We start from the raw sequence: 13,556 nt of genomic DNA, 5'->3' as shown, positions 1-13,556 counted from the left end.
TATTAGCTACAGGGAGAGTTGGACAGACAATACTGGAGTTCTGAATCTTTTTCCCAGGATGGAAATATCAAATGTCAGAGGGCATAGGTCTCTGATAAGAGGGGCAAAGTTTAAAGGGGATATGCAGGACAAGTTTTTTACACTGACATTGGTGAGTGCGGCAAGGTGGCGCAGCAGTAGAGATGCTGCCTTACACCATCAGAGACCCGTGTTCGATCCCGACTACAGGTGCTGTCTGCACGGAGTTTGTACCTTCTCCCCGTGTTCGCTTAGGTTTTCTCCGAGATCTTTGGTTTCCTCCCACGCTCCAAACTCATACAGGTTTGTAGGTTAATTGGCTTGGTATAAATGTAAATTATAGTCCCTAGTGTGTGCAGGATAGTGTTGAAGTGTTGTGGTTGCTGGTCAGTATGGATTCAGTGGACCGAAGGGCCTGTTTCCGCTCTGTATCTCTAAGCTAAATGGAACATGTTGCCGGGGGTGGTGGGTGAGACAGGTATGTTAGTGGCATTGGAAATACTTTAGGATGGGCCCATAGATATGCAGGGAACCATTGAGAGAAAGGAGGGCTGTGTGTAGGTAGATAAGTGATGGTCTTAGCATCATGTTCAGCGCAGACATTGCGGGCTGAAGGGCCTATTCCTGTGCTGTACTCTTGTATAGTGCAGCCACATCAACTTTGACGGCAGTTTGGACCACTGCTGCGAAGAGTATCTCAGTGATATGTAGACAGGGCAAAGTTTAATTGTGCAGACCATCTGAAAGAGTAGCATGCCAATATTTAACACACAGAGCTGGTGATCAGATGCCCAGAGAGCCGCCAAACTACTGTTAATACTTCTGAGGAAGAGGAGCTGACATTGGCGACTTCTGACATTTTATATTTTAAGGAAGTTAAAAAAAGATGGGATTAAGATTTTCAATAAGTCAGTATTCCCAGTTGTTCTGCCAACCTCTATGATATGTGTATTAAGTTTCTCTGAATAGATAGGAAAGGTTTCGGGGGATGTGGGCTAAACGCATGCAAATGGGACGAGCATAGATGGGGCATCTTGTGGAGTTGGGCCGAAGGGCCTGTTTCCATGCTGTGTGACTATGAATCCCTGTCCTGGGGTTGAAGGATCTGACGATGGACACACCGTGTTGTCATGTTTATTTCATTAGCTATTTTGTAAATTGATTCGTAGATTTTTAATTGCTAGAAAACCCAGTGATCTGATAACTCTAATGAAAAGAGGAAAGTAATTCTGGGTAATTGTAAGATCATGTCAGCGTTTCCATTCCTGTCTTACACAATGGTACTGAGAGTCAGCAGTGAGCAGAGCTACACTTGGTCTGCCCAGCAACACAATTCAAATGAGATAACGTGGGGACAGCACAGTGGCACATCAGTAGAGTTGCTGCCTGACAGCGCCAGGCTCCCGGCTTCACAGGTTCTGTCTGTGTGGAGTTTGCATGTTCTCAGTGGCACAGCAGTAGAGTTGCTGCCTTACAGAGCCAGACACCTGGCATCAATCATCAATACAGCTGTGTGGAGTTTGCACGTTCTCCCCGTGACCGTGTGGGATTTCTCTGTTTCTTTCCCATATTCTAAAGATGTGTGGGTTTGTATGTTAATTGGCTTCTGTAAATTGTCCCTATTCTGTAGGATAAAACTTGTGTGTGGGTGATTGGGGGTCGGCGCAGACAGTGCGATGAAGGGTTTGTTTCCATGCTATACCTCTAAACTAAACTAAACATCATGGTTTAATGCTCTCCAAAGTTGCATGATACAATATAAAACAGTACAGCACAGGAACAGACCCTTCGGCCACTATGTCTGAACATAATGCCAAGACCAACTCTTATCTATCTGCCTGCACATAATCCATATGCATCCATTCCCTGCGTATTGATGTGATTAACAACATTATTTTGTTTAGTGTCATTTAATGTTACAGATTAATTAGTCCCCATAGGTACACAAAAATGGAGGAGAAACTCAGCGGGTGCAGCAGCATCTATGGAGCGAAGGAAATAGGCAACGTTTCGGGCCGAAACCCTTCTGAAACGTCGCCTATTTCCTTCGCTCCATAGATGCTGCTGCACCCGCTGAGGTTCTCCACCATTTTTGTGTACCTTCGATTTTCCAGCATCTGCAGTTCCCTCTTAAACAATTAGTCCCCATAATTGCCTTATGTCCTTGTTACAGACTGTTCATTCTGCTTGCTAAAATGGAATGGGCGGAGACCTCTCATAGAGTCATATATAGAGTCATAGAGTAATACAGTGTGGAAACAGGCCCTTCGGCCCAACTCACCCACACCGGCCAACAATGTCCCAGCTACACCAATCCCACTTGCCTGCGCTTAGTCCATATGCCTCCAAACCTGTCCCATCCATGTGCCTGTTTAACTGTTTCTTAAACGATGGGATAGTCCCAGCCTCAACTAACTCCTCTGGCAGCTTGTTCCATACACCCATCACCCTTTGTGTGACAAAGTTATCCCTCGGATTCCTATTAAATCTTTTCTCCTTCACCTTGAACCTATGTCCTCTGGTCCTCGATTCCCCTAGAGACTATGCATCTACCCGATCTATTCCTCCCATTATTTTGTACACCTGTATAAAATCTCCCCTCATCCTCCTGTGCTCCATGGAATAGAGACCCAGCCTGCTCAACCTTTCCCTGTAGCTCACACCCTCTAGTCCCAGCAAAATCCTTGTAAATCTTTTCTGAACCCTTTCAAACTGGACAATATCTTTCCTATAACATGATGCCCAGAACTGAACATAATATTCTTTTTTTTATTTTTTATTTATTTTTGTTAGGAGTAAGTACAATAATGTGGTACCAAAGTACCTAATACATATTGACATATTACATTTCATGTACAACTTCTTATTTTTAATTTAATAATAAAACAGGAGTAAGGAAGAAAAGAGTAGAAAATGAGAAATGATCATAGAGACTGGTGCGTGAGACAGAATGGTAGCACGAAAGAAGGGAGAAGGACACAAAAAGGTACAGAAGAATGGAGAAAAGAAGTAGAGAGGAAAGAAGAAATAGAGAAAGAGAGAAAGTAAAGAAGTTAAAAAAAGAACATAATATTCTAAATGCGATCGCACCAACATCTTATACAAGTGCAACATGACCTCCCAACTGCTATACTCAATACTCTGACTGATCTAGGCCAAAATGCCCAAAGCCTTTTTGACCACCTTATCTACCTGCGACTCCACCTTCAAGGAACCATGCACCTGCACTCCGAGATCCCTCTGCTCGACAACACTCCCCAGAGATTCATTGTGTAGGTCCTGCCCTTGTTCGACATCCCAAAATGCAACATCTCGCACTTCTCTGTATTAAATTCCATCAACCATTCCTCCGCCCACCTGGCCAATCGATCCAGATCCTGCTGCAATCGTTCACAACCATCTTCACTATCTGCAAAACCACTAACTTTTGTATCATCAGCAAACTTGCTAATCGTGCCCTGTATGTTCTCATCCAAATCATTGATGTAGATGACAAACAGTAACGGGCCCAGCACAGAACCCTGAGGCACATCACTAGTCACAGGCCTCCAGTCTGAGAAGCAACCTTCATCATCACCCTCTGCTTCCTTCCATGGAGCCAATTTGCTATCCATTCAGCTATATCTCCTTGGATCCCATGCGATCTAACCTTCCAGAGCAGCCTACCATGCGGAACCTTGTCTAATGCCTTACTGAAGTCCATGTACACAACATCTACAGCTCTGCCCTCATCAACCTTTTTTGTCACATCTTTAAAAAAAAGAATCAGATTTGTGAGACACGACCTCCCACGTACAAATCCATGCTGACTATCCTTAATCAGCCCTTGCCCATCCAAATGCCTGTATATCCTATCCCTTAGAATACTCTCCAGTAACTTACCAGATGTTAAGCTAACCGGCCTATAGTTCGCAGCATTTTCCCTGCAGCCCTTCTTGAAAAAGAGCACAACATTTGCCACCCTCCAGTCCTGCGGCACCTCTCCTGTATTTAAGGACGACTCGTAAATTTAAACCAGGGCTCCCGCAATTTCCGCCAGTTTCCCGTAATGTCCTTGGATATATCTGATCAGGCCCTGGTGATTTGTCTACCTTCAAACACGACAGTACCTTCAGTGCTTCTTCGACAGTAACCCTGACTGTTCTCAAGATACTTCCAGTGACTGCTCCAATCTCCTCCGTCCCACAGTCTTTCTCCTGGGTAACTACAGAGGAGGTCGGCAGAGGAGCGGTAGGTGAAGGAGCGAGTGCAGGGATTTGCTGCAGATGATTCAGGAGCACAGTAGACACTAAATGCTGGAGCAACTCAGCGGGACAGGCAGCATCTCTGGAGAGAAGGAATGGGTCGCGTTTTGGTTCGAGACCCTTCTTCAGACGTCTCAACCCGAAACATCACACATTCCTTCTCTCCAGAGATGCTGCCTGTCCCGCAGAGTTACTCCTGCATTTTGTGTCTACCTTCGTTTTAAACTAGCATCTGCAGTTCCTTCCTACACATGTTGATCCAGGAGCACACTGGGTCCAGTCAGCTCAGAAGAAGGTCCAGACCATTTGATTGCAGCGGTGTAAATGACAAGGCAGGGCAGCGGACCAACTGAATGACACTCCCGGCAAACTGGTGGGACTGCCAGTTATGAAGTGGGCCATTGTTAGCAGCAGCAAGGTCTGGTTGTCAGCACACACCTGAACGTCGACAGACCTGACCTTGCTATTTAAAATTACATTTCAGATGTAATTCTTACTGTAAAGGTGTTAAGTCTGACACACTGTAATCTTTACTGAGTCTTTAATACAGGCCATGTTAAACACGTCCCTGTACTGACAGCATCTAGTCTTCAGGCGTACTGGAACCAAGGGAGGAGCAAGGGGAAGATATCACAGTTATACTGAGATGACTGGGCGTGGTTAGTGGTATTGAGGTAGCTACATTATAGGTTGCATGCATAAACCATCTACATCCTTTCCCTTAGAAATTTAGATTTTGAAGTCATAACAGTGGCAGTGTGATTATACAACACCTGCAAAGTTAAACAAAATCACCGTAACGGACAGGAGGTTTGACAATCCGACCCGAGTGTGTGCGTATAACACCATCACCCTCCCCACCAGATAAAGGAGGAGGCGGGGCAGTAGCAGCCGGGAAGGAGAAAGGCGGCGGGGACACAGCCGGGAATGCAGGAGGTGACCAAAGCGGAACAGGCGAGCCAGGAGGAGGAGACGGGGGAGAAGGAGGATAGGGAGAGCGTGCAGGGGAGGAGATCGTTCGGGTGGGACCAGGAAGCGCAGGGGGAGGAGAACGCGGCAAGCAAACTGACCGGGGCATGCAGGGATCTGCGGGGTAATTAGTAATGGCAGGTTCGAAACGCAACGGAGGAGCGTAGGGATCCGCAGGAGGAGGCTGAGGCTCGTTAACGGCCAACAGGTGCTGGCGGCTCCGGCGGTAGACAGTCCCATCAAAGTCCACCAGGTAAGATCTCGGGGAATCATCCACACCAACAACGGTCGCGAGACGGGAGAATCCGGTGGCTGACTGCATACGGACGATCTGGCCAGGCAGTAGTGGTGAGAGCGGGCGGCAGGACTTGTCGTGAGAGCGGCGCTGTATCTCATGCTTGTGAGCAATCCGTTGCTGGACGGCAGCAGGCTGGAGGACCTTGGGCACCAGGGATTGTTGGGCGATCGGCATCGGTAGGCGAAGCACGCGGGACATCAGACGCTGGGCAGGGGATCGCATGGTAGAGTCCCGTGAGATGTTGCGAAGGTTTAGTAGACCCTGGTAGAAGTCACCATTGGAGAGACGAGACTGCTTGAGCAAATTCTTAGCACTGCGGACAGCTCGCTCGGCCAGGCCGTTGCTCTGCGGGTATTCGGGGCTGCTGGTATAGTGAGTGAAGTTCCACTTCACAGCGAAAGCCTGGAATTCTGCGCTGGTGAACTGACGGCCGTTGTCGGTCTGTAAGCGGACCGGGGACGCAATGGTAGCAAAATGTCTACGCGGCTTGCTGATAACCATTTCAGAGGTGACAGCAGGGAGAAGGTCCACTTCAAACCAGTTGTAGTATGAATCAACCAACACCAGGTAGTGCTTGTCTCGCCATTCGAATATGTCAGCAGCCAGCGAGGTCCAGGGCATGTCAGGCGCAGGCTGCTGCAGAAGTGGCTGGCGCTGCTGATGTGGGGCCAGGGCGTTGCAATCAGGAGAGGAGGCTACTCGGGCTTTAATGTACTTGGCCATGCCGGGCCAATAGTATTGTTCCTGGGCATGTGAGACGGTGGCATTGGCTCCGGGATGCCCCATGTGGGCAGCGGTGTAGTACAAGTCGTATAGGGAGGCAGGGACGACCACCTTGTGACCCTTGATGATGATGCCGTCCCTGGCGCAAGCTCGTCGCGGACCAGAAAGAAAGGGTGAGCACCCGCAGGCAGTGAGGTGCGGATGCTGGGCCACCCCCGCTGGATGATAGCTGCGAGCTGTTGCAGGTCGGGGTCGTTGGCGGTGTGCTCAACCAGGCACTGCAGCTGTTTAGAGGGAACAAAGTTGACATTGAGTACCTGCAGATCCTCCTGCTCGTAGGGGTGCCTAGCACAGGAGGACCGGGGAGGCGAGTTTGATTGTGAAGGAGAATGTAAACACTGGCATCTCCCATGGAAACGCTGGATTCAGAATCAAGGGCAGTGTCGACAGAAGACTGTGAAGCAAATTCGTTATCAACTTGTTGAAGGTTGTTTAAAACTTGCCTGGGAGCTGGAGGAACGTTCCCACGGGAGCGACAGGCAGCTGAAAAATGGTTCATCTTCTTACAGAAATTACAAGCTTTCCCAAATGCTGGGCACTGCGACTGCATAGAGTGGAGATAGTTGCAGTTGGGGCACTTCTTGACAAGCGGGGCCCGAGCGGCATAAGTCAGCTGCGGTGCAGGGCGAACGTTGTCTTGCCTGCGACGGGGCATAGCAACACCAGTTAGATTGACAGTCCGATTATCAGATCCCCTCTGCCCATGTGGCGGTTCAACCACCTCAGCTATACGGCATGCATGCATAGCCACAGTCAGGGTGAGATCCGGTTTGCGCAGCAGCTCTGCTCGTAGCTTCTGGTCTAGCATGCCGGTGACCAAAATATCTCTGGTGAGCTGATCACGCATGTTCTCGAAACGGCACCGCTGAGCAAGGTAGCGCAGGTCAGCGATAAAGCATTCCACAGGTTCATCAGGCTGCTGTTTCCTTGTAAAGAATCTAGCCCGCTCCAATATACGGTTGGAGGTCAAGTCACAGATCTCCGCAAACTTGCGTAAGAGACATACCGGGTCGTTGGCAGACTCCGCTGGCTCGACGACCTGGTCGTTGTCATCCAGGACCGCTGGATTGTAGGTGAAAGTCTGAGCACGTCTCGTAGCATCTGGACCTGCAAGATTCAGCAGGAGTGAGGCTTTGACCGCATCAGGGTCATTTCTGTGAACGATGTTGATGAAATGATTGTAGTCCATCACGAAAGTGGCCCATCGCTCCGCAATGTCAACGTCAAAGACAAGGGGAGAGGGCTTGCAACACGAGGATGCCATGGTTAACGGGGAATTAATCACTAGTAAAACTAGGGGCAAATAAAAAAAAACGATAAACAGGAGGCGCGCGTTTAACTTACTGACACCATGTAAAAGTGTTAAGTCTGACACACTGTAATCTTTACTGAGTCTTTAATACAGGCCATGTTAAACACGTCCCAGTACTGACAGCATCTAGTCTTCAGGCATACTGGAACCAAGGGAGGAGCAAGGGGAAGATATCACAGTTATACTGAGATGACTGGGCGTGGTTAGTGGTATTGAGGTAGCTACATTATAGGTTGCATGCATAAACCATCTACACTTACTTTAGGCCTGCTCAGCCCCACAAACTCCACAGATCTGTATCTGACAGCACAACTGTATCTGTTATCAGGCTTCTGAACAATAGACAATAGGTGCAGGAGTAGGCCATTCGGCCCTTCGAGCCAGCACCACCATTCAATGTGATCATAGCTGATCATCCACAATCAGTACCCCGTTCCTGCCTTCTCCCCATATCCCCTGACCGCTATCTTTATGAGCCCTATCTAGCTCTATCTTGAAAGTATCCAGAGAACCTGCCTCCACCACCCTCTGAGGCAGAGAATTCCACACTCACAACTCTGTGCGAAAAACCTCTACTGCGGACATTGGACTTTGTCTCTGGAACTGATGTGCCACAATGCTGAGAACTATATTCTGCACTCTGTATCTTCAATCTATTCATAGATTCAAAGAGATTCATAGAGATGCATGCAAACAGGCCCTTCGGCCCAACTCGTCCATGCCAACCAAGATGCTGCATTCTGTGCTAATTCATTTGCCTCCATTCGTCCCACATGGAGTCATAGAGTCACACAATGTGGAAACATGCCCTACAGGCCCTACAGCCCAACCTGCCCACACTGGCCAACATGCCCTACAGCCCAACCTGCCCACAGTGGCCAACATGACCCATCTACAGTAGTCCCACCTGACCTACTGTTTACAATTAAAGCCAGATCATACAAGAGTAAAGTAAGCAAATAACACTTCTTATCAAATATTGTAACTCTCTTGCACAACTTCAGGCGATGCCAAGTCATACATTCATTTAAAATCTGAGTTCTGTTCAGCAAAAATTGAGTTTATTGTCACGTGTACCGAGGTACAGTGAAACACATTTGTTACGTGCTAACCAGTCAGCAGAAAGACAATACATGATTCCACTATTGTACTTGAGTCTGACGATTATATTTATGATTGATCAGATTATCTGATCTGATTGGATAGCAAAAGACAAAGCATTTTATGGCACCTCAGTACATGTGAGAGTAATAACCCTAAATTACGTGGGTATGTCAGTGGTACGTATTGAAATAAACTGGAGTGACTCAGCGGAACAGGCAGAGAACCAGAGGACATAGGTTTAAGATGAAGGGGAAAATATTGAATAAGAATCTGAGGAGTAACTGCCAGAGGAGGTAGTTGAGGCTGGGACTAACCCAGCGTTTAGGAAACAGTTATACAGGAACATGGATGGGACAGGTTTAGCGGGAAATGGGCTAAACGCAGCCATATGGGACTAGTGTAGCTGGGACATGTTGGTCGATGTGTGAAAGTTGGGCCCAAGTCACATGTCCACTTTTGGCCCATATCCCTCGAAACATTTCCTATCCATGTGCCTGTGCAAATGTCTTAAATGTTGTTACAGTACCCGCCTCAACTACCTCCTCTGGCAGCTCGTTCCATACACGCACCACCCACTGAGTGGGGGTGCCCCTCACATTTGTATTAAATCTCCTCCCTCTCACCCTGAACCTTGATTCCCCTACTCTGTGATTGTGTACACCGGTGATTTATCGCTGGCAGCCAAGAGATTACACTGAGCATCTTCCTGGTAAACACTGGCCAAAATGGTCAAACATCTCTGCTGTAGGGAAGGTACCATTAAAGTGGGGACAATGCAGATAAGATGTACATGGATGTTGCCAAGGGTCCTGCTATAGGGACAGGTTGGGCAGGCTGGGTATGAAAGATTTAGTGGGAAATGGGCTAAATGTGGGCAGATTGGACAATCTTCCATGGGGCATCTGGATCGGAATGGACGAGTTGGGCCGTGCTGTCTGACTCTGACAATCTGTGAAGATACTCTTGTCCCAAACTACTGAAGATTTTCTTTTTATTTCAGTTATGAGCAGATCTTGATGGAACCTGATCCGGTGCCACTCTATGCCCTGAAGCTGCTCATCACCCTCACTGACTACAGCCCTCTCTTCATAAGGTACGTTATTATAGATTACTCTTTATAAAGTAGGTTATTGTTATATATTATCTTTATAAGGAAGTTGGAGCAAGTTTGCTGCTGGTTACTTGTAAGTACCAGGACTGCATTGCGAATGTCGCCTGTCTGCTGTGTCACTGGGAATATGGGACAACTCCACCCTTGGAGTCTCTTCAACCAACTCATCTAATCATCGTTGAGCCACTTCAACCCTTATCCCTTCAATGGTTCAATGGCTTCCTTATTGTCACGTGTACAGACATACCTTCAGATGCTTGTTCTGCCTGCGATCTGCAAGGCAGCACAGTGGCGCAGTAGTTGGTCCAGAGACGGGGGTTCAATACTCACTGCGCGTTCTCCCCGTGACTGCATGGGTTTCCTCCGGGTGTTACAGTGGCTTTGACAAGGCCAGCAGCATAATCAAGGACCAGTCGCACCCTGGGCACTCCCTCTTCTCCCCTCTCCCATCAGGCAAAAGGTACAGAAGTGTGAAAACGCACACCTCCAGATTCAGGGACAGTTTCTTCCCAGTTGGGTATCAGGCAACTGAACCATCCTATCACCAACTAGAGAGTGGTCCAATAACTCAGTACACGTGACAATACACTAAACTAAACAGTTGGGCTAGCAAAGATGGGGTATGTTGGTTGGCATGGACAAGTTGGGCCGAAGAGCCTGTTTCTGTGCTGTTTATGAGAAACAAAGATAGGGTAGACAGTCAGAAACTTTTTCCCAGTGTGGAAGGTCATAAGTGATAGTAGTAGAATTAGGCCATTTGGCCCATCACGTCTACTACACCATTCAATCGTGGCTGATCTATCTTCCCCTCTTCACCCCATTCTCCTGCCTTCTCCACATAATCTCTGATACCCGCACTAATCAAGAATCTATCTATCTCTGCCTTAAAAATATCCACTGATTTGGACTCCACAGCCGTCTGTGGCAAAGAATTCCACAGATTCACCACCCTCTGACTGAAGACATTTCTCCTCATCTCTTTCTTAAAAGAACGTCCTTTAATTCTGAGGCTATGACCTCTAGTCCTAGACTCTCCCACTAGTGGAAACATCCTCTCCACATCCACTCTATCCAAGCCTTTCACTATTCTGTATGTTTCAATGATGTCCCCCCCTGATTCTTCTAAACTCCAGCGAGTACAGGCCCAGTGCCATCAAACACTCATCGTAGGTTATTCATTCCCGGGATCATTCTTGTAAACCTCCTCTGGACCCTCTCCAGCCCGCACATCCGTCCTCAGATATGGAAATATCACAAACTAGTGGGCAGAGGTGTAAGGTGAGAGGGGCAAAGTTGAAAGGAGATGTGTGGGGCAAGTTTTTATACAGAGAATGGAGAATCCTGGGAGGTGCTGCCAGGGGAGGTGGTAGAGGCAGATACAACAGTATTTCATTTTGACAGGTAGGTGAACAGGGATATCACTTGGCATCATGAAGGGTTTCGGCCCGAAACGTTGCCTATTTCCTTCGCTCCATAGATGCTGCTGCACCCGCTGAGTTTCTCCAGCTTTTTTGTGTAACCTTCGATTCTCCAGCATCTGCAGTTCCCTCTTAATCACTTGGCATCATGGTCAGCACAGAAATTGTGGGCTGAAGGGACTGTTCATGTTGTACTGCTCCATAAACTTCCTTCTATGTTCTAATTCCCTCCCTGAACTTTCAGTTTGTTAAAAGGTACTCCTTAAAATATATCTTCCCCATTGCCTCTTTGTGGCTCAGTCAGTGGCCCACATGTCTTTGAAGACACAGTTAGTGATTACTTTTTAAAATGGAATAGACCCTAGGGCCTCTGTTATATTCATGAGAGTAAAGAGAGAGTACTGAAAACTTTTGAATGTAAGTTGATGTGATGAGCCTCCTGGGGCCACCCAGTGATGTGTGTGAGTTGTGTCTCGCTGACATATTAAAGTAAGGAAAACCAACGGCCCCACGAGTGATGAATCTTTTCATCTGTTTCACCCAGAAATGTGAGATGTCATAAAAGAGGAAGGAGTGATTTTTCAGGTCACTTCTCCGCTTCTGATGCTCCAGGGAAGACAACCCACGTTTGTGCACAATAAGCACAAAGTGCTGGAGTAACTCTGGAGATCACGGACGGGGATCTGATGGAGTAGGGGGGGAGATAGCTGGAAAAGAGAGGTGGGGGTGGGACAAAGCCTGGCAAGTGATGGGTGAATACAGGTGAGGGGGGGAGTGATTGGTAGATGGGTGGAGTATGTGACAAGATCAAAAGGAGACAAAAGGGTGTCAGATATAGAGAGAAGAAGAGTGGAATGAAAAGCTGGAGGGATTGACACAGGTAGAAGGGGACGGGGCAAGTCGGGGAGGATTGTTGGAACAATGGGTGAGCATCAAAGGAATACTCTCTGATTTTAGTTCAGAGATACAGCATGGAAACAGTCCCTTCACCCCACTGAGTTCACACCAACCAGAGATCCCCGTACACTAGTCTAGTTCAGAGATACAGTGCGGAAACAGGCCCTTCGGCCCACCGAGTCCGCGCCGACCAGTGATCCCCGTACACTAGTTTAGTTTAGAGATACAGTGCGGAAACAAGCCCTTCGACCCACCGAGTCGGTTTGTACCAGCTATCTCCCCCCTACCCTCAGCTAGAGAGGTTTGTACCAGCTATCTCCCCCCACCCTCAGCTAGAGAGGTTTGTACCAGCTATCTCCCCTCCACTCTCAGTCGTGATGCAGGGTCTCTGCCCGAACCATTCTGTTCTGCCCACAGGTGCTGATCGACCCGATGACTTCCTCCAGGAGATTGTTTTGTTAATTGAAAGGCAGCATGGAAACAGGCCCTTCAGCCCACCGAGTTCACGCCGACCATTGATCACCCATTCACACTAGTTCTATGTTATTCCACTTTCTTATCCACTCCCTACACACTAGGGGCAATCTACAGAGGGCAAATTAATTTATAAACCTGCACGTCTTTTGGATGTGGGAGGAAACTGGAGCATCTGGAGGCAACCCATGCTGTCACAGGGGGAACGTACAAACTCCACACAGACAGCATCTGAAGTCAGGTTCGTAGCCAGGTCTCTGATGTTGTGAGGTAGTGACTCTACCCGCTGCACCACTGTGCCACCCCTTTTGATCTTCCTTGGTTCCAGTTAGTTCTGCCAAAAATATTCACATTCAATACAATCAACACCTTAACAGATTTCTGTCAAATCTTGCAATATTCCACAAAACAACTCTGTGATTTATCCTCCATTTGTTGTCAGTCAGTGTTTATCAAAGATTATAGAGGAATTTCTATATATCTTCTATAATCCTCTATAATCTTTGGTTTGTATCTCATCAATCTGTTACATTGTGGATAGTGTGTAGTTTCAATCCATTTTCTGATTTGAGCAAAGGAGAACTAAACACAAATAGTAACACTTCAGCCAACACCAGGTCACGTTACCATGTAACTGTTGAAAGTGATAAATAGACTGGAGCATGTGAACAGGATGAAGGAACACTAACACAGTGACATCAAGTGGTGGGAGATGGCTATGTGTCTAGTTTCACCCACCCTTTCTGCAGGGCTACTCTGCGATGGGTTTTGTTCACCAGGGTAAATTTATTGGACCACTAACTTTATCTCTGAGAGCTGATTCATAGCTGCAATGATGAAAGATTGGGCCATTGACATTGCCTTTGGCTGCAATGTGTCTTGGTGAGAGAGATAGTGTTGACAGTCAGCATCTATTTCCCAGGATGGG

The 13,556-nt window shown here is 47.6% G+C and overlaps 1 protein-coding gene across 2 annotated transcripts in view; it reads left to right on the top strand.

Moving 5' to 3' along the window:
• ulk4 (unc-51 like kinase 4) overlaps positions 1 to 13,556 on the top strand; it is a 315,218-nt gene that overhangs the window by 175,514 nt on the left and 126,148 nt on the right. For both annotated transcript variants that reach the window (XM_055653277.1, XM_055653269.1), the window contains exon 30: positions 9,729 to 9,821. In XM_055653277.1, coding sequence (XP_055509252.1) covers positions 9,729 to 9,821 — 93 coding nt within the window. The remainder of the gene's footprint in view (positions 1 to 9,728; positions 9,822 to 13,556) is intronic.

This window comes from Leucoraja erinacea, chromosome 2 (assembly GCF_028641065.1).
Source record: "Leucoraja erinacea ecotype New England chromosome 2, Leri_hhj_1, whole genome shotgun sequence".
NCBI lineage: Eukaryota > Metazoa > Chordata > Chondrichthyes > Rajiformes > Rajidae > Leucoraja > Leucoraja erinaceus.
This window is presented reverse-complemented; position numbering and strand designations above follow the sequence as displayed.